The sequence below is a fragment of the Dipodomys spectabilis genome, unplaced genomic scaffold (assembly GCF_019054845.1).
Source record: "Dipodomys spectabilis isolate Male_0828 unplaced genomic scaffold, ASM1905484v1 ptg000225l, whole genome shotgun sequence".
NCBI classification, from domain to species: domain Eukaryota; kingdom Metazoa; phylum Chordata; class Mammalia; order Rodentia; family Heteromyidae; genus Dipodomys; species Dipodomys spectabilis.
The window spans coordinates 3,608,489-3,634,193 of NW_024870902.1; the positions used below are offsets into that span (position 1 = coordinate 3,608,489).

Sequence of the window (25,705 nt, forward strand, 5' to 3'; positions counted from 1 at the left end):
CTTCCCAGAAAGGAAATTTTATTCATTGCATTTGGTGTACTAAACAGTCATTTGTGATTATACTGTTTGGGAGAAAAGACTTTGTGTTTAATGAAAAGCAAAATCAATTATACTCAGTAAGATTAACCAGTAGATATATTCTACTCACATACCATAGTTACTACTTAACTAAAAAATCTATTTACCAGTCAGTCCTATTGCGCAGCAAAATCTCGGTATTATAGAAATGCTCCAAGCGACCTGGACTCTAGGAAAGGGGTGAACCCTTCTGGAAGCTTACAAGGCTTCCAGACTCCCTGCATCCTGACTACTTACGACAGCAGCCTTAGTTATGAAACCCTAATTAATCCCATATCTTCCAGAAATTAACATTGACCTTTATATTTAAAAACAAATTATCAAGGAGTTTGGCAAACCTTACTTCTGGTAATGGGCTGGCAGGCTTGGTTAGAATTCCTCCCACATATACAACATTCGGCAGGGTAGGTCTGGGAAACTCCAGGGCCACGTCCGTACACAGCATCCACAGACTGGACCCATGAACCAAATCATACATGGACTTCTCTGGCAGCAAGTTGTACTTCTGCATTATCCTTTCATATTTGGGAAGAACCAGAAAGCTGACCCCTATTCTGGAAATGAGGTAAACACCGGTATTTTTCATCCTTTGTAGCAAATTCATGCGGTCCGTGAGGAGTGAGTTAAACTCAGGAACATAGGCTAACGGAGCAGGAGCACCCACTTCGGCAGGATACCAAAGGCCAGTGGAAAATACAGCATACTGAACCCCTAAAAGATGAGCTATCACAAATCCACACATATCGTTTGGGTCCACCAGCAGCAGGTCAAACTTCTCTTTTTTCAGACCCTGGATTAGGTCTTGGTTGCCAACCATCATATCACAGTTCTTAGTATAATGATCTAATATGTCAAATAGCTCAATTGCTGTCAATCTCCCAGAGAAAATATTCCGCATTTTGGACTGCAGGAACGCATCCGAGGTGGTACTGTTGAAGATCCCTGGGTAGCGCTGGAGGCTGTAATGATGAGATGGAGCTATGTCTCTGCCTTCTGAGAGGAGGAACACTGTGTGATGGCCTCTCTCGTGCAAGGCTGAGGCTAGCGTCTTGAAAATGTACATATGGCTTTCAAACATAATTGGCGGCACGATGATGATTTTGGCAGCCCTTGCCATCCCAACAGCACTCCAAAGGAGTATGAAATACGGAGTGTAAGACTTCATAGCTGCAATGACAAGCAGAAGACAACTTAAAACAGCATACACAGTCAACCATTCAAACCAATCCCAAAGTTTGTATTTGTTCAATATATCAGCTGAACCGAATCAGCTTAAAATTACCCTTCCATTTGTTCTAATAAACCTTTCATTTTTGAAAGACAAATTGCTCAAGTACAGAATTGGAAGCAAAATTGATATACAAGGATACCTATGAAAAATGGATCAGAATGACAGCATATAATTGTCTCAATGAACCATTCATTTTTTCCAATGTGAAATGAGGGTTGTATGTAAGGTTTAATGACAAGTAGTATTACTACTTCCAACAATAGCTAGGAAATAACATGAAATATTTACTTTTGTCCTAAGTGAGCATCAGTAATAATTCCAACAAACAGAGCTGTGCTTTTTGGATTTTCAGCGTATCAGCACATATGTCTCTTACTTAAGTCATTTTACTTCAGCTGTAACATTCCCAATTATAACCAAAGCTTGCCAAGGACAGTACATTCTAGAAATATAAGCAATTATTTGGCAGTAGTTCCATCATTCTATAGAAAATAATTTAACACAGGAATAATGATCTACAGTACATACACATACATGCATATATATGTCCTCTTTACTAAATACCCTTAAGTATCCTGTGAGTCTGAATTTACATATTTGTATCATTTTGCTGATGATTTCCATACATTACCACAAAAAACACTCTTTAAAAGAAAATTTCAGGGGCTGGCAAGGTGGCTCAGTGGTAGAGTGCTTGCCTTGCATGTATGAGACTCTGGGTTCGATTTCTCAGCACCACATAAACAGAAAAAGCTGGAAGCAGTGCTGTGGCTCTAGTGGTAGAGCACTAGTCTTGAGCTGAAGAGCTGAAGGACAGCACCCAAGCCCAGAATTCAGGCCCCACAACCAACCCCCCCCCCAAAAAAAAAAGAGAGGAAAAGAAAAAAAAGAAAAGAAAAAAGAAAATTTCAAGAGGGACTATATTGAAAAAGGAACTGATAAATTACCATGTCCCAGAACATACTTCCTGCACTCCACCTTTAACTTGGGTGACACTGACAAATCAGAGGGCTTCTCTACACTTGAAGGCTAATATTTCCCCATCCCTTTCATAGACATAGATTACATGTAGTCATCCTCCCTTGCCACTAAGAAATAAGCACTCCGCTTGTAAGGGACACTCAAGGTGCAAATTGTCTTAATCTGTGCATTGTAATTTGTACATAAAGAAAAGTTCTAGCCAGGCATCAGTGGCTCATGTCTGTAATCCTAGCTACACAAGAGGCTGAGATCTGTCTCAATTCAAAGCCAGCCTGGAAAAGAAAGTTCCGTGAGACTCTTATCTCTAATTAACCACCCAAAACTGGAAGTGGCTCTATGACTCAAGTAGTAGAGTGCCAGCCTTGAGCTGAAGAATGCAGGGATAGCACCCAGGCCCAGAGTTCAAACCCCATGACCAACCTCCCCCCAAAAAAAATTAAGAAAGAAAGAGAAAAGTTCTAAATAAGTACGTACACAAAATGAGTATTTTCTTGTCAAAAAACAACTCAAAATAGATTTATAAATATATCCCCAAATGGACATCAAGGTTACTCATTACCATTTATTAGCTGTAATCTGTGCAAATTTCTACCATCTAAAGAAAATCTTGCAACTATAACTTCTCAAATTACAACTATAGCACGACATTAAAAAAAGAAATTGAGAGCTGGTGCCAGTGACTCATGCCTCTAATCCTAGCTACTCAGGAGGCTGAAATCTGAAAATCACAGTTCAGAGCCAGCCTAGACAGGAAAGATTATGAGACTCTTATCTCCAATTAAACACCAAAAAGCTAGAAGTAGAGCTCTGGCTCAAGTGGTAGAGTGCAAAAAATGCTTGAAGATAGTGCTCAGCGCTGAGTTCAAGCCCCAGGACCTGAACCAAAACAAACAAACAAATCAATAGCAAGTGTATCATCATGCCAGTATCAAGAATGAGCTATGAAACTCTATTTCTATATGCATTTTTCTTCTCCCACCCCAGAAGAATAAAAAGCAATCACAATACAAATATATATTAACATTTTCTTAATTATTAAAAAGACTTTAAATAAATCTAGACGTTATTTCTGTAACAAAATTTATAATTACAAGGTCAATAAAGGAATAGTGTTAGGTAGGCAAGCTTGGGGAAAAGAATAGGCTTTTATTCTACACTACTGGATCATCAATTTGTCTCTCTGACATTGCCTTCATCCAGTTCTGAGTAAGAGAAAATTAGGGGTTTTCTAGGGACATGTTCTATAATCAAGGGATAGCATTTACGCAAAAACAGGCATTCCAACAGCTACTATTCTCTGCTGTTCCCCCCTTGCATATCCAAGAAGGATGTCCTTAACAAGAAAAAAACACAACAAAAAATAAATTCAATAAACCATTAGCTACTGTGTGTATGATCCACACAACAATTTAGGAAGTATTACCAAAATAATATATCCATTCTATATCCATTTCATAAAATAAATGTCTTACTCTTTTATTTTCATGGAACTATAATTAGGATCTATGCAATTAGGTAGAAAACTTGTTTTATCATTTTAAGGAACTGTTCATTCACATTTAGTAAAACTTGCTACTGAATTTTAACAACTGTTTAGCTATGTTTTGCATTTCAAGTTCACCTTTTTGTTCAAAACAAACACCATGTAAGCATTACATTCATTATTTCAAACTTATATGAAAACTATAATAGTGCTGGGAAAAACAAAAGAAAATATGACTAACAGCAAACTTCAGGTAACATAAGGAAAATAAATTATCAAAATACAATATAGACTTACAAATATCCTAATCTGAGTATTAGATTCCTCCATATGTAATAAAAATGATTTCTTGAATCTATATGAAGAAATAAAATGGCAAAAACAAATAAAGCAATAAAATGGTAAAACAGTGAGGACCGTAATATTTACACATATAGGTTAGCTATACCTTCTACATTTATATAATTATATCAAATAATTATCTTAAATTTGAGAATGTTATAGTTACCTAAGCATTATTTATATTAAAAGGAACACTGAAAAAATGTAATAAAAAAGAGTTTAGGCACTGATATCTCATGTCTGTAATACAACATTGGCTGGAGGCATAATTCAATTGATAGAGCATGAGCCAAGTAAGCAAGCTAAGCTCATACAGGAGCCTGGTAAGACCTAAGATAAATAAATAAACTTCAAATAAATGGAATTGGGTGATTTTTTTCAAATTAAGGGTTAAGTTTAAAGCATATTACAGAATCTGAGTAGTTAAACAGCAAGATTTCCAATGTATTTGTGTTTCTCTGGCATGTAGTATTATCTAGACAGCAGTAAGATAGCCAATTTACTGATTTTAATTGTCAACGGAGGTCAAAAACAAATGGTATTAAAACACGTGTTGTTAGAGACATTTCATCTCTCTTCAAAGTACTCTCCACAAGTAAGTCTTGGGAAAGGCCACCTGGCATAAGGAAAAAACTAAATACCAATTTTGCATCATTACTAGTATGTTTAAATAAATGTAAATGTTTTCTAATAATCCACTTTTCTCTTTTCTCATTTTTAAATTTAAGCTCCTTAAGTGTAGGGTCATTAGTAAAATGTATTAAATATTTTATTATAATTTCAACTATTCTAATAGGTATAATTGTGACAAATAGGTATGATCCTGATTTTGAACGATGACAGGTAAATAGGCCACATGCACCTCTGTGATGAAACCCACATTTTTTTCCTTTAACTTTAAGACATCTTTTTCTCCCTTTATCCTTTTATTTTTCCTGTTAACGTTTGCCATCAGAGCCACATACTTGCTAGAAAGGCATCCCCCACTTAGGCCACACTCCCAGATCTTTTCTTTTCTGCTTTAGATACTTTTCAAATAGATTCAGGCTCTCTTTCCAGCTCCCCCCACCCCCCTTAATGGAGCCCACCTAGGATTGCAGCCCTCCTATCTATGGCTCCCTCACACCTGTGATTACAGGTATGTTCCACCACACCAGACTTATTTGTTGAGATGGAGGGCAGGTGGGGCCTGTCTTGCTAAGTTTTGGTTGGCCCAGACTGGCTTTAAACTTCCATCTTTCAGATCTTTGCTTCCTAAATAGCTGAGATTATAGCTGTAGGTGAGTCCATTAAACCTTCTAATCTCAACTGCATTATTTTGAAATAAAATGCTAAGCCAAAAGCTTTAACCTGAGGCACTGAAGTGAGTCACATACTTTGAATAGAGAGAATGGTTTGTTGGAAAACAGGGTCTGGGTTACAGAAGAGAAAAAGCAAGCAAATAGGAGTGTACACCTCGCAATAGCTTTTCCTTAAGTCTGGGGGGTTTGTTTCCTGTTTTACATCTTGTGAGCTTAACTCTCACATTCACAGCAGTCTTAAAAGTGGATGAGAGAATTACCAATGGCAATTATTCAATGACAACTAGAATGGCAGTACAAAAAGAAACCAGGATGGATGCCACAGAGACACATGTAAGAAAGAAAGGCTGAGGCTTGCCTCTTAGCTCCTCCTTACAGGAATCGAGTCCTCTATTTTACTTTGCCTCACAGCCAAAATAATGAGAGATGAGTTCTGAGCTTCTACAGCAGCCAATTATAATTCATAAGAATGAAACATAAGAAGTGCAGTGTCTAATTCATGCCCCCTCCCTCTCCTTTCCCCTTTACTCTAGCTGCAGGCTGGAAAGAGAGCCTGGTAATGATTAACATCCGGGACCAGGCAGAGAGAAGTATAAACCAGGAAAGGTGGAACCAAGTAACTGGGAACCAAAATAACAGCCCTACCTATGTTCATGCCCAAGACTCTTATTTGTGAGAATGCTAAACTGTTTCTCCTAAGCCACTGAATTTTGAGTCTCTGCTCATCCACCCATGCCCAGAAAAGCTCCCAGGATATGGGGCTTTCTGTGCTAAAACTGGGCAAGCCCCCCAGGCTTATAGCTCTGACCGTGTCTGTAACTTGTCTGCAGGACAAACTTGATAAGTATGATTTCATTCATAGTGAGATCAAAGGCAAGAACAGTTGATCCCATTTACTGAGAACACTGAGAAGATAAAAACTTGATAATGACCTAGTATACAGTAAACTAATCCACTTTACTCTACTTTGTAGAAAGAAAAGGAATAATAGTAAATATAATAAACTATAGTTAACTAGTGGGTGGGGCTCAGCTTTATTGCTATATAATTGTTAAACAACCCACACTTGAAATACTCACAGGTCCTAACTAGACCATACCAGATGTTCTAAAGTTAATTATGACTTGTTAATTGCATGTATTTTTCTGAAATCACATTGTAGAATTAGAAGGTCAAATTGAGAGACAGAGAGAGAAAGGGAGAGGAGACAATTTCAAAAAATTAAGGCCTCCTGCTCTCGTTTAATCCCACCTTAAAAAGAAAAGATAAAAAAGGTCAGGGCTGGGAAGGTGCCTCAGTGGTAGAGTGTTTGCCTTGCATGCATGAGGCCCTGGGTTCGATTCCCCAGCACCACAAAAGTGGAAAAAAGCTGGAAGTGGTGCTATGGCTCAAGTGGTAGAGCACTAGCCTTGAGCTGAAGAGCTGAAGGACAGTGCCCAGGCCCAGAGTTCAGGCCCCAAAACTGACAAAAAAAAAAAAAAAGTTGGGTGTCAGTGGCTCATGCCTATAATCCTAGCTACTCGTGAAGCTGAGATGTGACCATCATGGTTCAAAGCCAGCCCAGGTAGGAAAGTCTGTGAGACTCTTTATCTCCAATTAAATTCACAGAAAAAGCTGGAAGTGGTGCTGTGGCTCAAGGGGTAGGGTGCTAGCCCTGAGCAAAAGGAACTCCGGGTACACAGAACTGGCAACAACAACAACAAAAGTAATCTAGTATTCTTAATTAGATTATAACCTGCATGCACACATCAGTGAACTATTCAGGTTGGATACAACTAATAAAGATAAGTAACTCTAGATTTAAAGTATTCACCAATTCATAACTTTATGCTTTTGATTCATTCAGAAAAAAAACTCAAGTAATTTGTTTGAATGAATGTTCACAGAAAACATAAAGGAAGAATTAGTTTGATTCCATTTAATAAATTCATGTGAAGTGGCAGGATGCAAATACTCTATTCATACTACTTCATTCCCTATACTAGCCTATCCTATGATACAAAATAAGTCAATTATAGGTCTCTAGGAATACCACATAGGCAGACTTTGCTTTACCATAACAATACCATTATAAAACACAATTCTGCCTGGTGCTGGTGCCTCACATCTTAATGCTGCTCCAGAGGCTGAGATCTGAGGATCACAGTTCAAAGCCAACTCAGGTAGGAAAACCTGTGAGACTCTTATTCCCAATTAAACACCAAAAATCCACAAGTGGAGCTTTGGGTCAAATGGTAGAGAACCAGCCTCAAGAAAGAAAGAAAAAAAGCTCAGGGATAGTACCCAGGCCCTGAGGGCAAGCCACAGAACTGGCACCAAAAATTAAAAAAAAATAAAAATAAAAGTAAAAAATAAAACAGTTCAGTTCTGAATCTGGGCTATTCTTGAATGCCAGTGCACCAGTTCTGAATCTGGGCTATTCTTGAATGCCAGTGCACCAGTTCTGAATCTGGGCTATTCTTGAATGCCAGTGCACCAGTTCTGAATCTGGGCTATTCTTGAATGCCAGTAGCATCAGATCCTGCTGTTGGAGGAGACATGATGAAGTCCATACAGCTTTTGTAGCGCCCAGGCTGCTGCACTTACCATCTCTCCTTCCTACAACTAACTGCCTGCAATTATCTCCTTTCTGACATCTGCAGTACAGGTGGTAAAGCTGTAATGAGAAACTCAAGTCCATTTGCTTATCACTGATAGCAGGCTCTGGCCCATCTCAGGAGATTCTTCACCAGCATCAGGTGGAAGGTTAGAGAAAGAAGAATAAAATAAGGCAATGTGCCTATCCAACAACATGGCATGTGTACCTTGCATCCAATTAATTTTTAGTGATGGTGATTAAGTTTAACTACTTAAAATACACAAATACAATCACCTGAACAAGACAATCCTCAAGTTTTAGAGTCTAGAAGATTCATTGGAGGAGCCTCCTAAAGTACAGGCTTCATAGCTGGAAGCAGGTGGCTCACACCTGTAATCCTAGCTACTCAGGAAGCTGAGATCTGAGGATGAAAGTTCTAAAGCCAGCCAGGAAGAAAACTTGATCTTATGTCCAAATAACTACAAAAGGCTGGGAGTGGAACTGTAGCTCAAGTGGTAGAGTGCTAACCTTGAGCACAAAAGCTCAAGGACAGTTCCTAGGCCCTGGGTTCAAGTCCCAGGACCAGTCCCCCCACCAATTCCACCCCTGTAAACAAATTTTAAAAAGTAGCTGGAAATTTCCAGCTCTCAACTAATTAACTGATAAGGATCTACTAGTTAACATTTAGATGTGGAAAAGGAAATACAGGTGACCCAATAAAAGAAATTCAGACCAAAATCAGCAAGATCTGAGTTAAAGCTAAATTGTTCTGGAGATATCTAGATCTGAAGGAATATAAAATAAGTATCCAAATATATCCTACAAAATATTTGTTAGATTTCTTATCAAAAAAATAGCTATTGTCTCTTCAGAGCATGTATATAGAGCCTTAGTTTTTTATAAGTAGTAAACAGCATGGCAGTGTCTTTCTTTCTCGTTTAGGTTAGTACTGAACTTCCCCAAATTTTGAATAATTTGAATGACTTGTGTGTCAGTAAAACAGAGCTATGTTAGTAAAGGATAGTCAAGATGAGTTTTAAAATACTATTAAGGCTGGGTGCTGCTAGCTCACACCTATTATCTTAGCTACTCAGGAGGCTGAGCTATGAGGATCTCAATTCAAATCAGCCTGGGCAGGAAAGTCTGTGAGACTCTTCTCTCAAATCAATCAGGAACAAGTCAGAAGTGGAGGGAGAGATGATAGATGATGAAGATGGAATAATGAGAATAAGAGAAAGACAGGGGAGAGATCCCCCCACCAGATAAAATGTGGGTTTCTTTCTCTGCAATTCCCTGATACCAGTTATCTCATGTTATCCGACTCACATGATCATCCAGCAAACATGGAAATTCTATTTTGAGTCTGATCACATCCTTAATTTTCAGAATAAAAAAAATAAGAAAAGTTCCCTAGGTCATGAATTGAAATTGTCTCAGACTTAAAATTCTCACAGGTATTTACTGACTTAAAATGCTTTTTATGGGACTGGGAAGATGGCTCGGTGGTAGAGAGCTTGCCTTGCATGCATGAGGCCCTGGGTTTGGTTCCACAGCACCACATAAGCAGAAAAAGCTGTGGCTCAAGTGGTCAAGCACTAGCTTTGAGCTGAAGAGCTGAGGGACAGCACCCAGGCCCAGAGTTCAGACTCATGAATGACAAAAAAAAAATTTTTAAATGCTTTTTATTTTAAAATGCTTTGTAATTACTTCTCATATCTCTTTTTGAGATATTAATTTGTAAACCACAGCAAGTAAATCTAGAGGAAATGCAGTTCAATGCAGTTCCTTTCCCATAATGAAATTTCAGGTGGTACATATTGCTTGTCAATATACCATTACTTAGACACTATTAAGGAAATGTACTAAAACCAGAAGATGCTGAGATTGTTTCCTCTATTTGCTAACAATATATACTTTCTTTTGTTCTGTTTGAAGGTACTAGAGTTTGAACACAGGACCTCTTGTATTCTAGGCAAGTACTCTACTAATTGTTCCTAGCCCTTTAGGCTTTGGTTATTCTTCAGATAGTGTCTCACACTTTTGTTCAGGTTAACCTGTGACTCTGACCCTCCTACCGTTGCCTCTGACATATTCTGATTCACACCAGGTTTTTCAAGCAAATAGTCTCACTTTTTGCCGACTTAAACTCTGACCAGGACTCCTACATCTGCCTCCTCAGTAACGGAGCTTACAAGTATGAGCCACTGTACCTACCCCCAAAATTATCCTTCCTTACTATCACTAAATTAGTACTTAATAACATCTGTATTACATTATTGAGATTAATTTTTAATTATGAGGATTACAAAGAATTAAGACTGTAATATGTGTTTGTATATAGTCATATATATGTAATATATAATATATAAAATATGTAATCCATAATGTATATATTATGTTACATAATATGTTATATTCATATAATTTTGTATATTATTAAGATTATTACTGTTATTAAGATTTGTTTTCCTGTAATGTCTCAAACATGTTTTGAGCTGGATAAATCCATATCCTAGCTACTCATGAGGCTGAGATCTGAGAATCACAGATATAAGTAGGCCTCAAGAGGCAGACAGCTCCTAGCAACTCCTATCTCCAATAACCAGCTTTTGCCAAAAGCAGAGACATGACTCAAGTAAAGCCATGGTAAAGCTAAAAGGGAAGAACTTGAGACCCTGAGTTCAAGCTCCAGTACTGGCACAAAAGAACAACAATAAAACATACTTTCAGCCAGGTACCATTGGCTCATACCTGTAATACTAGCTACTCAGATGGCTGAGATTTGAGGATCACAGTTTGAAGCCAGCCTGGGCAGAAAAGTTGCCATGAGACTCTTATCTCCAATTAACAATTTAAAGAAACAGAAGTGGTGCTGTGGCTCAAGTGGTAGAGCACTAACCTTTGTCTTTGTCTTTGAATTGTGACCCTCAAATCTCAGCCTCTTTGAGTAGCTAGGATTACAGACATGAGCAATGAACACCTAGTCTTAAGTTTTAAGCCTTACATTTTTTCCAAAAAAAAATGTTGTGAAACCATTAGAAGGATTTCAGATCATCATTGTTCTACTTCTCTGGGGGTACAGATAAGTCACTATATTTTATCCATTAAAACTAAAACTATCTAACTCTACATATTTGGAAAGTTATCATTATTATTTTAATGTTAGCTCACTTAGCCCCTAAAATAGTGCTACCATCCAGTTCTGCAATTAGACCATTCAGTAATAAGAATATTATACTAGATAATTTCTCTTCTTGATGTTTGATGTCAACATTGAATATTTGGAAAATACTACAAAAATCCTTTAAAGGAAAACACATGAATTAGTTGGTACAAGGTTGTTTCATTTTAACAGGTCCATTTATTTGTACTGCTATTAGATTTGCCAAAATAATACAAATACATTTAAACATTATTACTTAATATATGTGTTAAAATGTTAAAAAAAAATCTATGGTAAAAAGAACCATGTATTTTCATTTAAAAAATAAAGAGTCCCATGTTCAGCACTACATATCCCTGAATCTGCAGCCTATCATTTGGTAGAGAAAGGGACAAAGTCTCTAGGGAGTGGTTGCCTAGTATCCCAGAGCTAGGCCATAGTTACTCATTGGCAGACTTGAAAATGACACTCAGGTTTCCTGGGTCCTCATCCGTATCTCTTACCTGCACCATGAAAAGACTCTGAGGCTCACTGCCATATGCCAGATACCAGGTCAACTTTTCCTGGAGTTCTGGGATATACAAATCTTGGAAACTTTAGGGATGACTTTCTTATTTAACACACACACACACACACACACACACACACACACATACACACACACACCCTTAATATTTTTACTATTTAAAAAAGTCATCCTTAGTCTCCAACACAGAAGAGTACTTTCAAATATTAGGTTGTTCATTCAAAGAATGGCTGAATTCATCTTTAAATGTTACACACACTCATTGTATAGACCTTCCTCTGGGAAATCAGCATGTCTGGTTCAAAATGTCTCTCCTTCCAATCCTTTTCTGTCAGGGCAGCTGGGATAGAAATACAAATAGAGCTTCATTCAAGCAGTATGAAAACCTAGATGCCCATTACTAGGATCTGGTCTCTGAAATGCTTCAGTCAGACACATTATCTCCCAATCAACACACAGGTGTTAAAGGGTAAGAAAGCAAGCCAGATCTGTGAGTTCAGCATTACAGAAGATAAAATATACCCCAAAGCATGGCCCAGATAGAGTCTAACTGATCTAAAATAACACGATTACTTCTGAGTGACTTTAAGAATTATCTAAAATTGGCCGTAACAGACAAACATCACTTCTTATTAATAGTCTTCACATTTCATTTCAGATCTTGTCTTTGTCTTTCCTCTGTTTTTTTCTTTTATTTATAACTTCTTAAAAAATGTTGCTAAGGATATTACTCAAAATGTGTGTGTGTGTGTGTGTGTGTGTGTGTGTGTGTGTGTGTGTACACATATGCAGGCACGCATGCACGCACCTGTCCCCGAGCTTGAACACGGGGCCTGGGTGCTGTCCCTGAACTTCTTTTACTCAAGGCTGGCACTCTACCACGTGAGCCACAGCTCAAATTCTGACTGGGGGTAGAGGGGACAATTTATTGGAGTTAAGAGTCTCAGGGACTTTCCTATTAGGGCCAGCTTTGAAACACAGTCCTCAGATATCAGGCTTCTAAGTAGCTAGGAGGATTTCAGGCATGAGCCACCAGCTCCTGGCTCAAAATGCATTCTTATTCCAATCTTTACACCTACTGCCTAACTTTCTCTCTCTTTCTGTTTTTTGTTTGTTTGGTTTTTGGTGTTTTTTTTTTTTTTTTTTTTTTTTTGGGGTCCGGTTGTGGGGCCTGAACTCTGGGCTTGAGTGCTGTCCCTCAGCTCTTCAGCTCAAGGCTAGCACTCTAGCATTTGAGCCACAGCGCCACTTCTGGCTTTTTTCTTTTTGCTTATGTGGTGCTGAGGAATGGAACCCAGGGCCTCAAGCATGCAAGGCAAGCACTCTACCACTGAGCCACCTTCCCAGCCCTTTCTCTTTCTGGACTAACCATTTTGAACCAGAAGAATTTTAGCAATTACTAAGGAAAGAACTAACTTTAAAAGTGGGGTAAAAAGCCCGGTACTAGTAGCTCACACCCGTAATCCTCGCTACTCAGCAGGCTTAGTGTGAGGATAACAGTTTGAAGCCAGTCAGGCAGGAAAGTTCGTAAGACATTTATTTCCAATTAAGCACTAAAAAGCCAGAAGTAGAACTAAGGTTCAAATGATGGAGTGCTAGCCTTGAGCATACTCATGTAACTTTAACCCCTCTGTACAGTATCTTTACAATAAAAAAAATGCATTAAAAAAAAAACCCTCAGGACAGAGCCCAGGCTCTGAGGTCAAGCCCAAAGACTAGCACAAAATAAATAAATGAATAAATAAATAAATATAAAGTGGCTGAAAAATTCAGTCTGCTGGGCTGCAGTCTTGAATGAACTGGCATAAACGGAATCAATTAGTCAGCCTCCAGGTCTCTTCCTTATGTGTAATAGCTCTCTTTCCTCAGCAATATTTCCTGACATCAGGCCTACATACATTCCAATGTAAATACAAAGCAGAAGAGGGATATACTGAATTATGGCTGTCATGCTAACCTTAGTCTTAAATAGAATTAGCTGTGTGAATGTACTTCTAGCTATTGGAAGCCGTAAGAAAAATTAAAAAAAAAAAAACAAAAACAAAAAGCCCTTAAGCCATTATAGTGTTAAAAGAAAGAGTCTGCAGGCTAGGCTAGGCACCAGTGTCTCACACATATACAGTTACTCAGGAGGCTGAGATCTGAAGATCCCAGTTCAAAGCCAGGCCTGGCTGGAAAGTGCTTCAGAATCTTACCTCCAATTAACTACCAAAAAAAAAAAAAAAATTAAAACGTGGATAGTTCCCAGGCCTTGAGTTCATGCCCCACTACTAGCTGTCTCTGTCTGTCAGTGCTCTCTCTCTCTCTCTCTCTCTCTCTCTGTCTCTCTCTCTCTCTCTCTCTCTCTCACACACACACACACACACACACACACACACAATTCTATAGCACTAAGCTATGACCTTGTCCATAGTGGTCTCTATAATACATGTTGCTTCTGTAAGAATATTCCATTTACAAACAAAACAGAGGATGAGTTTGGAGTTTGAACAGTGTAACTAGAGGGAAGAAAAGAAAAGAAAAAGAGTTAGAAAAAGCATCACTATCCATGGGGAACCTTCCCTTCCTTCGTTGTTTTGTGAGAACGGGTCAGGCTAAATATGTTGGATCCCTCAGTGTAAATGAAACAAAAGCCAAATGACACTGACACTGAAAGAAGGCAAGAGAGTCAGCAATAAGAACGACGGACTGATTCAAAGCCAAAGGAAGAATGAGAGAGAGAGGCATCAATGCAGTCAAGGTCAAAGTGACAGGGATTGCACAGACAGCACAAGCTGAGTAGAAAAATGTCTAGCAATCAAGGTCTTCAGGAAATCCTTAATCAAATTGGGGCCAGATTACATCCAAGAGTAAGGGGAAAGTACACTTGAAAATAACACCAATGTCTGTCACATTGCTAATGCACATGGGGATGCCAGATCTGAATTAGAGTTCCAATTCTGCTTTGGAGAGAATAGGTAAGAAATTTGAGAAAGAATTAAAGACCATCTATTTATGTGTAAAATTCTGTTCTATGAGCCTCAAAGGTTAGCATGGAATCCAAGCTACTCAGCAATCTGAAATCCAGAGAATCTCAGCTCAAGGCTAGCCCACACAGAAAAGTCCTAGACATTCTATTTCCAAAACCAGCAAAAAGCTAGGCTGGAGAAGTGACTCAAAAGTAGAAAGCCTGCTATAAGCAAACAAGACAAATAGAGCATAAAGCCCTGAGTTAAGCCCGGTGGAGACCCTGAACCATAAAGAAAAGAAAAAAAAATCCCAGAAAGGAAAGAGAGACACAGCAGGAAATAGATGAAGAGAACTGTCATATATGCGTGAAGGTAGAAGTGGAGAGCAAAGGTGTAGACTAAAGAGAGATTTTACAAGAAGGCAATTTCCATGAGGTCACGGTGTTAGTATTCCAGAAAATGAGCAGGTAGCTAGCCACAATTCAAACGTATAACTCTAAGCAAAGCACACCAAACCTAACAGTGAACTCACCCAGGACTGTCCTGATGACAAACAGGAAGTGTTACTTTAGTACTGTGAACCCTCAGATCATGGTCTGTAGAATAGCCCTCTCTACCACTCAGTGCTAAGAAGCAAAAAAAGGGTAAAAAGAATATACGTGTAAAATATTTATAAACAAGCACACAAATAAATAAAATTCAATGACACAGTGGTTCATTTCTGTAATCCTAACCACTCAAGAAGAGTGGCCTGAAGGTTCATGTCTCGATCACAGACCCTACAAAACATTAGAGTCCTCAACTCAACCAACTGATAAAAAAACTGTCATGGCAGAATATACTTGTCATCCCAGCTCTGCTACCAAAACCTAAGCCAGAGGATTAAGGTTCAGGGCAATCCAGAGAATGAACTTAAGAATTTAAAATTCTATTAGAAAAATAATTGGGTTGGGGTGTTGCTCAAGCTGTACTGTTCCTGCTTAACAAGCACAAGTCCTGAGTTCAACCCCAGTGCTGCCACAAAAATTAAAAAGATGCTATATGAGTTGCATGCAAGTGGCTCAGGTCTGTAATCCTAAACTACTCAAGAGGCTGAAATGTAAGGATCACAGTTCAAAGCCAGCCAGGGTAGGAAAATCCGTGAGATATTTATCTCCCATAAAATATTCAGAAAAAGCCAGAAGTGGAGCTGTGGCTCAAGTGGTAGAGCATTAGCCCTGCACACAAAGAGGTTCAGGGACAGAATCCAGGCCCTGAGTACAAGCCCCAAGACCGGCAAAAAAAAGCTATCTGAGGAGAATATTTTATTACTTAGGGGGAAACGGGTTTATTTTTCAAAGATAAGACTAATGTCGAGTAAATACACTTTCCCATCAATATCCCTAGCATTCCTCATCCTAGACCTAAATGAGGTGTTGGGCTCTATTTCAGAAGTTGAATACCATAAACATACATTTGTTTTAATTAGAGTCATTGCCCAGATAGATACTTCGGTTTCCTGATATGATACACCCAATTTATACAAAGCCTACATATAATACTAACACAGAAAGGCTGTCCTTTTCTCTATGTGTATGTGTGTGGGGGGGGGGGGTGCACTATTGATTTTCCTTTACCATACCTTCTTCTTCACCACTTCCTTCCTGCCTGCCTTGTTTCCCTGTTCACTTTATCTTCTTGCAAACATAGTCACCCCAATGTCCCAAAATGTTTTCAAAGCCAGGAGAAAACAGAACTGGTGATCACCGTCAATATTTCTTAAAATAGTATCACCCTTTCCCAAATCCATAAGTTGAATTTTTTTTTTCCTAGAATTGAATGGACAGGCAAACCTGTTGGACTAGTTTCCTCCCAGCCCCGATCTTTTGATTGGCTGGGGAGAACAAGCAGACAGCAGGTACCCCAGCACAAATGCAAAGCTATGGAAAGCACAGGGGAGTTATTTATTCATGGGGAAGGTGGGACACTAACAAACTGCTAGCACAATCACTCAGGCCATTGCTAGAAAAGAAAAATGCTTTCTGCTGATTCTCTAATACTATGATGAGAATGAGGAAATAAAGTAAGCTTTTATTACAACTGGAGTTTGAAATTATCCAATGAAGAGAGTTGTGGTGGGTATGCTTGTAATACCAGCACTTGAGAGGCTAAGACATGAGAATTGTGAGTTTGAGGTCAACCTGGTCTGCATAGCAAGTATGTCTCAAGAGAAAATTATTATTTTAAATTCTGAAGAATAGATAATGTCAAAATGTGGTTTTCAATGTGTCCCCAAGTTTCTTATTGGTGTCTTTTTTTTAATGTGTTTACTTACAAGAAAAGAAAACTTGGACCTGAGGACCGAAAAAAAAGAAAAAAGAAAAAATGGAATTTGCAAAAAGATGAATTTTTCTAGGGAAGATTTAGTTTGATAATGCTCTAAATAGAAAAGTCCTTGGTTATATTAAAGTTCTGACATGCTTTGAAATTATCTTTCACATTATTTACTGGTTTACTGGAAAAGTACTTCTAACGTACAGAAAATATCTGATTAATATATAAACATCTAGTATAAAAATATATGTATGTCCATTAATTCTAACTAAAAAATATTACATGTCCTTCTTCAGGTTTTTTTTTTCTTGTTTCTTTTGTGTTTTTTGGGTTTGATTGATTTTTGTGCCGGTCCTAGGACTTGAGCTAAGGACCTGGGCTATATCCCTGAGCTGTTTTTGCAAAAAGCTAATGTTCTACTACTTAAGCTATAGCACCATTTTGAACTTTTTGGTGGTTAATTGGAGATAAAGAGTCTCATGGATTTTCCTGCCCAGGATGGATTCGAACTATGATCCTCAGATCTCAGCTCCTGAGGATCTAGAATTACAGGTATGAGCCACTCTTCAGATTTTTTAAAAAACTATTATTATGTGAGAGAGAGAGAGAGAAAAAGAGAGAGAGAGAGAGTGTGTGTGTGTGTGTGTGTATTGGGACTTTAACTCAGGCCCAGGTACAGTAGCTTAGGTTTTTGTTTAAGGTGGCACTCTGCCACTTGAGCCACACCTTCATTTATGGGCCTTTTGGTGATTAATTGAAGATAAGTCACTTTCCAGCCAGGGTTGGCTTTGAACTGCAATCCCAGATCTCAGTCTCCTAAGTAGCTAGAATTGTAAACATGAGCCACTGGCAACCAGCTTTCTTCAGCTATTATGAAAATTTTAAAGCCTACACATATGATTCAATTTATACAGCGTTCCAGGAAAGCTGTATACCACTGAAAACATTGCCTATTTGTGCATATGATTCCAACATACTTTGGCATAGATTATTTAAATTTATTTAATTTGGAAGAAAATTAGCTCTTTTTTAAAGTAAGTTATAGTGAAATAGCCGCAAAGTTATGACTTAGAACCTTAAAAATACTTCAAGTATTAAATGACATCAAAACAGAAATTGAAAGCGTAAAATGATTTTATACTATTTTACTTTGTAATATTTCCAAACTATGCAAAATTTATCAAAGTAGTTGCAAATGTAATTTTTTTAGGAAAATGAAGTACTTTTGGATGCATTTCTGTTATAGATATATGAACTCAATGGATACTGATGATAACTTTAAAATAAAGCCAATATACTGATTACTGAAAATTGAAGTAAGCCAGAACCAAACAAGCATAGATTCCATGGTTTCCCTCGTTTGTAATAATTAGTATATGTCTAAGATAGTCCTAGCAGAGGACCACGATAGCTCAAAAGTTATGTACATATAACCATATAATACAATGCTAAGTGAAATGAACTCTAAGATATTGAAACAAGAAGTTTTCCTTTAATGCTGTGGTATTTTTAATGCACTATGTGAAGTAACTTTTTTCTTTAGTTTTTTTTCCTCCTCTGTTGTCACCGTATTTGATTTTGGTACCCTGGGTATTGTATATACATTTATCCGAATTAGGGAAGGGAAAGGGAACAACAAAATGGTAAGACAAAGGACAAAGGGCGAACAAATGCAACAGTGATACTCTCAAGACAATACATTGGAAACGAACTGTACAACTTGGGGGAGGAGGGTGATTGTGGGGAGGGAAAGTGCAAGAAAAATGAAGGAAGGGGTAACAAGTGACAAGAAATGTACTCACATCCTTATTTATGTAACTGTAACCTTCTGTACATCACCCTGACCAAAAAAATAAAATAAAATAGCACAGAGCCCTAAACAAGATGTCTAAAACAATTTTATTACCTATTTTTCCCATCCAATGTAAGTGCTTTGCTTAAAACACGCATACATTTCCATCTGAGAATAGGAATTGTCTTATGATGTCCTAGGTACTTAGCCATTCATCAATCTAAGAGTAGTATTTTTTGGTTTGAGCTTTGAACTCCTAAATGCTTACTTAAGGGTTGCACTCCAGTCTAAACAAATTTCAATGTTGGCACTTATGATCTACGTAAACAAATTCTCTGCAAGACTACAAAGTGGAAAACTGAGTTGGTACACATGCAGGATGGAAGTGGGAGAAATCTAAACTGAAAATTGCCTGCACAGAAATCTGTGTGTTGCAGGTTACAAGGTAGTAAGCACAGTGGATCAGAAGCACCAAAACTCAACTCCAGTAGCAACAGGTACTGAGGCCAGTGAAGACTGCAATAGAATTCAGAGGCTCTCTAAAGAACAGACTGCATTTCTACTTTAAGATGTAGAAAATACAATTCCCATACCTATTTGTTGGGTATACTAAGCACTATGAATGACCCAAAGTTCTGCAAAAATAGTAAGCAATTAACAGTACAGAGTAATGACACTAAATTTAAAGTCATTTTAACTAAAAAATATATATATATAACCAATTTTTATCCCTCATCCTCCCTTCCTCTTCCCTCCTTCTCTCCTTCCCTCCTTCCCTCCTTCACTCTCTCTCTTTCTCACCAGTGTCAAATTTGGTCTTGGCACCGGCTCAGCTTCCTTGCTTTTCTGGTACTCTACCACTTGAGTTATGCCTCCAGCCTGGCTCTTTGCTGATTATTTTGGAGATTGAATCTCTTGGGCTTTTCTGTCTGTGTTGTCATTGAGTTTTGACTCTCCTGATCTTATCATCCTGAGTAACTAGAAGAGCATACATGAGCCCCTGGCCTAGCCTCCCACTTTAACCATTTAATCTCCATTATACCTTACAACCAATTTATAAACAATATTCACTATGTTCAATTGTTGACTTGTTATCAAAGCAGTCCACAGGTATAAATATTTTTCTCCAAATACCCACTAATTGTTGGGGAATATATTTCTGTAATGTAGATTTCTGAAATCTAATTTGAAATGTCTATCACTTACAAGAAGCATGACATCATCTACGTCACTAACATCCTAAAATAAAAAGGAAACATATTTAAATATTAGAATAGTAAACTCAAAAAGAAGAGAAGTCAACAAACCTTTAGGAATAAGTTCCTCTGCTATTACACACATTTGTCATGATGTTTCAAAATGCTATCTTGTAATTGCCTATCCGGTTTGACAATGGTGTCTGAGTCATTAAATATTAAATTATAATTTGTTAACTTTCCATGCCAGTTGTCTCTCTTTCTGCCTTTGTTTTCAGGTTCTGTTCAAATGAATACCCAATAATCAATAACCAATTAGATTAAAGCTCTAAAGGACACTTACAATACCAAGGATACTTTGAACATCTATTTTAAAATGTCTACTGTCAGCCAAGCAATGATTGCTCATGTCTATAATCCTAGCTACTCAGGAGGCTGAGATCTGAGGATCGTGGCTTGAAGCAAGACCAGGTAGAATAGTCTTCATGAGACTCTGGTTTCAAATTAACCACTCAAAACCCAGAAATGATGCTGTGGCTCAAGTGGTAGAATGTAGCCTTGAGCACAAAGAGGCCCAAGGATAGTGCCCACACCCTGAGTTCAAGTCCCACAACCAAAATATTAAAAAAAAAAAAGTCTACTGTCCAGGTGCTGGTAGCTCTAACTAGAAACTATCAGCTCACATCAGTAATCTTGGCTACCCAAGAGGCTAAGATCTAGATAATTAAGGTTCAAAGCCAGCATGGTCTGTGAAGCTCTAACTAGAAATTATCAAGCAACAAAACCGAAGCTGGAGATGTGGATCAAGTAGTAGAACATCAGCTAAGCAGAACCAAAACTCTTTGTTCAAACCTAGATACCAGAATGAGGAGTTGGGGGGGGGGGGTCTCCCATAGGGTGGTTGGGTGGTTTGTATGTCTTTCTTTCTTTTCTTTCTTTTTTGCCTTCTTTCTTCCTTCCTTCCTTTCTTTCTTTCTTCCTTCCTTCCTTCCCTTTTTCTTTCTTTCTTTTCTCTCTTCTTCCTTCCTTTCTCTTCCTTTCTTCCTTCCTTTCTTTCTTTCTTTCCTTCTTTTCTTTCTTCCTTTCTTTCTTCCTTCCTTCCCTTTTTCTTTCTCTTTCTTTTCTTTCTCTCTCCTTCCTTTCTCTTCCTTTCTTCCTTTCTTTCTTCCTTCCTTCCCTTCTTTTCCTTTCTTTCTCTTTCTTTTTCTCTCTCCTTTTTTCCTTCCTTCCTCTTCCTTTCTTCCTCTTTCTTTCTTGGGTGGTACTTGGGTTTGAACTTAAAGCCTTGTACTTGCCAAGCAGGCCCTCTACCACTTGAGCCAGGACTCCAGTCCTCTTGCTGTCATTATCTTCCTATATCCGGGCTAACCTCAACTGCAGTCCACCTATTTATGCATCCCATTTAGCTGGATGGCAGTGCTCATTTTTACATTGGTTGATATGGGGTCTCCTGAACATTTTTTTTTCCTAGACTATCCTCAAACCAGGATCCTCCCAACCTCTTACTCCTGAGTAGCCAGGATTATGGGTATGAGTTGATGTTCCTAGCTGATCAGATGTGTTTGAATCACAGTATATAAGCTGCTAGCCCCTCCAAGCTGGGAAGAAGGCTTCTCCTGAAAACCTAGCATCCCCCTGGGGTATGGAGGCAACTCCCTCCCATCCTCTCTTCAAGTGCTTGTGTAGTTGCCTCCTTTGTCCCTTCATTTTTTTAAAAAAATTGGCTTCTAACCCAAATGGCTAAAAAACAGAATCAAATTTTCATCTTAAAACAGCTCTTTTAAGTCACTCTTTCTGAGCCCTGACAGCTGCACTTCACTTCAGAAAGCAGAGGTCACCATGGGTCCACTAATCCCTCCTCCAAGACTTGCTTTCAATAGAATAGCTCAGTAGCTTTCCAAGCCCTCACAGATTCCTTGGCTTGATCCTCACAGAAACCCTATGAAGGAAGTGTTCTGGTCCCAATTTTGTAGATGAAAGGAACTAAACTGTGAGCTCAAGGTGACAGGACTGGTGGCAACAGAACCAGGACTATCCTGCACGTCTTATTTTAGTACCTGCCCTCTCACCAGTGGCTCATGCCTATAATCCTAGCTACTCAGGAGGCTAAGATCAAGGGTCACGGATCAAACCAGCCCCAGGTAGAAAAGTCCATAAGACTCTTACCTGCAATTCACCAGGAAAAAAAGGAAAAAAAATGAAGTGAAAGTGTTGGTTAAATGTACCAGTCTTGCATGAAAAAGCCAAGTATAAATATAAGGTCTTAAGTTCAAGCCTCAGTATTGGCATAAAATAAAAAAAAAAACTTTTCACTCAATATTATTCTTCTCTCCCGCTCTGTATGTTCTCATATGTGGCTTCTTCCTATTTCTCATACTTTCAGATTTCCCTAACATTTGTCCTGGAAAATCTCCAATATGTATTTTCATAATTATAAATACAAAATAACTTCATTTGTCCATGCATGCATGCATGCATCCATCCATCCATTCATCTACTGTCTGGCCCAATACCTCTCTTCTCAGAACTGTTGAATCCTCCTGCAACACACACCCTCTAATTAGTCACCTCATCCTACAGACTCTACCACCTGAACAACTTCATGACCAATCTCATCATTACCCTATTGGTACAGTTTGGTTTTAACCACAATCACTTCAGTTCCTCAGTACCCTGGTCACATTCCTTCTAGACTGTGATGAGATCAGACTTTTCATCTTAGGAAATGGCAAAGAGCTCTCCAGGATATTGCTGTATCTTTCCTGTCTCCACCTCCTAAGCTCACAGTCTTACTAAATCTTAATTGTCCTTAAAGCACAGAAACTGGCCCAGAAAATGCTTTTAATAACTACCTACTGGAGATAAAGAAGAATTTTTTGTGTGAAATGTCTCAGTTTAAGAAGATATGCTCCTGGGCACTGATGGCTCATGCCTGTAATCCTAGCTACTTTGGAGGCTGAGCTCTGAGGATCATGGTTCAGTGCCAGCCCTGGTAGGAAAGTCCTTGTAACTCAAATCTCCAATAAACCACTCAGAAAACAGGAAGTGGCACTGTGGCTCAAGTGGTAGAGCACTAGTTTTGAAATGAAGAGCTGAAAATGAGTACATTACTTATCAAGCATTGTTGCCTCTTCCTTTGTTTCCCCTCTATTCATTTCCTTGCTCATGTAATTGTAATCCCCTGTACGGTATTTTCACAATAGAAAACTTATTAAAAATTTTTAAAAAAGAAAAAGAAATGAAGAGCTGAGGGGCGGCACCCAGGCCCAGAGTAAAAGCCCCAGGATGGAAGAAAAAAGATGTGCTTACTACTATTAAAAAAAAAAATTCAAACTGGCTTGATTAGATAGCTCTTTCTTAGGTAGCTATGTAAAATAATGTTTACATAATTGGCCAAACATCCAGTATGGCTAGCAAGATTATCAAATTACCCTGCTTCTTCCTAGTTCCTAAGTAAAGAAATATTATCATCACTACATAAATCAATGAGTTTCAGTGACAGAAAATAGTATATAAACATCAAAGCATATATATTCCTAAAGAAAAACAATCTACACACTCAAATTTTTTAAAGCAAACATTTCAAGGCTGCTTCAATTTCTTAGAAAAGCAAATACTGTTCCATGATTCATGCCTGTAATCCTAGCTACTCAAGGAGCTGAGATCTGAGGATCATGGTTCAAAGCTGCCAGTCTGGGCAGGAAAGTCTATGAGGCTCTTATCTTCAATGAGCTTCAGAAAAAAAAAATAAAAATAATAAAGTCGGAACTAGAACTGTGGTCAGGTTGGTAAGCCTTGAGCAATAAAATTTCAGACATAGCACCCAGGTCCCAGGTCCTGAATTTAAGCCCCAGGACCAGCATAGGCAGGGGGGGGTCGGGGAAGAAGCTGTGTGTGTTTGGGAGATGGAGAGAGTGAGGGAGAGGGAAAGAGAGAAAGAAAGGAGAGAATGTAACAAAAAAAGAAAGGGAAGGGAAAGGAAGGGAAGGAAGGGGAGGGAAGGGGAGGTGGAAGGGAGAGAGAGAAAGAGAAAAAGAAAATGAAAGAGAAGGAGCAAGGGAGAAAGTGCAAGAAGAAATAGGAAGGAAGAAAGGAAGGAAGGAAGGAAGGAAAGAAGGAAAGAAGGCAGGCAGGCAGGCAATTTTTTTTTTCTAAAAGACTTCACTGTGGAAAATTAAAATGTTTGTAAAGATCTCACATACTAAAGTTTCTATAATAAATATGAAAAGTTGGTGTAGAAACGACACTCCTCTGAAAACCACAACCATTCAATTTACAATCCAGCCCAGAAATAAAGCATTTGAATAGAAAGCACCTGTCACAAAGTCCACAGCCTTTATCCAGAGTCCACATCATTTCATGGGGGAGAACCAACACAAAATAATACAATGCAGGGCCCACTCACAGCCCAACAGCAGTGGAAATGATAGCTGATAACAGAAAGAAGAACCAGAAAAGCCTAAGAAGAATGGTACTTCTGTCTCCGTTCTAGTATTTCAAACCAGGAGGCTGGGACTATGTACTCTAACAAAACAGCTCTCTACACCTCAACGAATAGCGCTATTGAATTGGTAAGGGATTCATGATCACAAAGACAAGGCAACAACAAGGAGTAATATATCCAATACCCTCCAAGGACAGACCAAGACTTAAAAAGAAAAAAAAGCCACAAAAAGTTTAATAGCAAATTTTAATGGCAAATTTGAGGCCAAATGTTTGGACATCCATTAATTCATGGGATGACATTAATCAAGATGCAGTGACCTCACAAACTGACATGCTGAATCAAAACTCCCCTTGTGTAGCTACTTAAGCTTAATAAAAAATAAATAATAGAAATAAAAAAATACTCCCCAAATTTCAATTTTACACAAAAATACTTTGTAATCAATATAACTTCCTTTGTTTATTCTAACAAATGCATGAATCATACATCTCAGCACAAACCTGTGGTATTTCAGATTTAGAAAGTGTGGAAGCCTCCTGTCTATTCCTGTTGTGGCCAGGCCCCTCACAGATTCAAGATGGTTTACTAAATGAGAACACACCAACCTTCAGGACTTTAAAACACTTCTATAAGCACATGGTCACCTCACATGAGCTGACAACTTAACCTTGCTGGGAGCAAGAAAATCAAACAACCCTGGAGCATTTCCCTTTAGCCCTATCTAGAATAGTTGCTATGTTTAGACACACTTCTAAAGCAGTAATACCAAATTAGCTTTTACTAGAAAGAAAAATAGAAAGAAAAAAAAAAAAAGAAGGCTTGGGTCCAGGCTTAACCCAAGAAGTATGAAGTTCTATTTATTGAGATACACCGACTTTTTAATTACTTGAAGTATCGCCCAGTGCTAGAATGCCATTATACCTAATGCTGTTATAATGTTCTCATTGAAAAAGTATTTTATATCATTTCTGTAGATGGTAGTACTTTACTTTTATGATTATTATTTTGCTAGGGCTTTAGCCCCTGAAAATGTGTAGTAGCCAAAATACTACACATTCCTCTGCCATTAATTTTGAAAAAGTCAATGGCACAAGGTGATTGGAAATATCTAGAGTTTGTTGATTTTTTTTGAAAACCATTTCCAATGCGAATCCTACAAAACAAATGGCGGGGGGGCCCCAGTTCTAACCCTTAGCCCTACAGAGGTGACTTTCCCACAGAGGGTCTGATTTGCAACCTCCATCCAACCCTGCCTTTCCTGGCTGGCAGTGCCAGGTCAGTGCAATCTGGCCTCTGGGTTAGTTTCTGCACTCCTGGGAGTTTTCC

The 25,705-nt window shown here is 38.4% G+C and overlaps 1 protein-coding gene across 1 annotated transcript in view; it reads right to left on the minus strand.

Annotated features, from left to right (window-relative positions):
• Positions 1-25,705, minus strand: part of Ugt8 (UDP glycosyltransferase 8) — a 67,281-nt gene that overhangs the window by 40,411 nt on the left and 1,165 nt on the right. The window contains exon 2 of the mRNA XM_042697598.1: positions 422-1,245. Within this exon, the coding sequence (XP_042553532.1) occupies positions 422-1,243 (822 nt within the window). The 5' untranslated portion in view covers positions 1,244-1,245. The remainder of the gene's footprint in view (positions 1-421; positions 1,246-25,705) is intronic.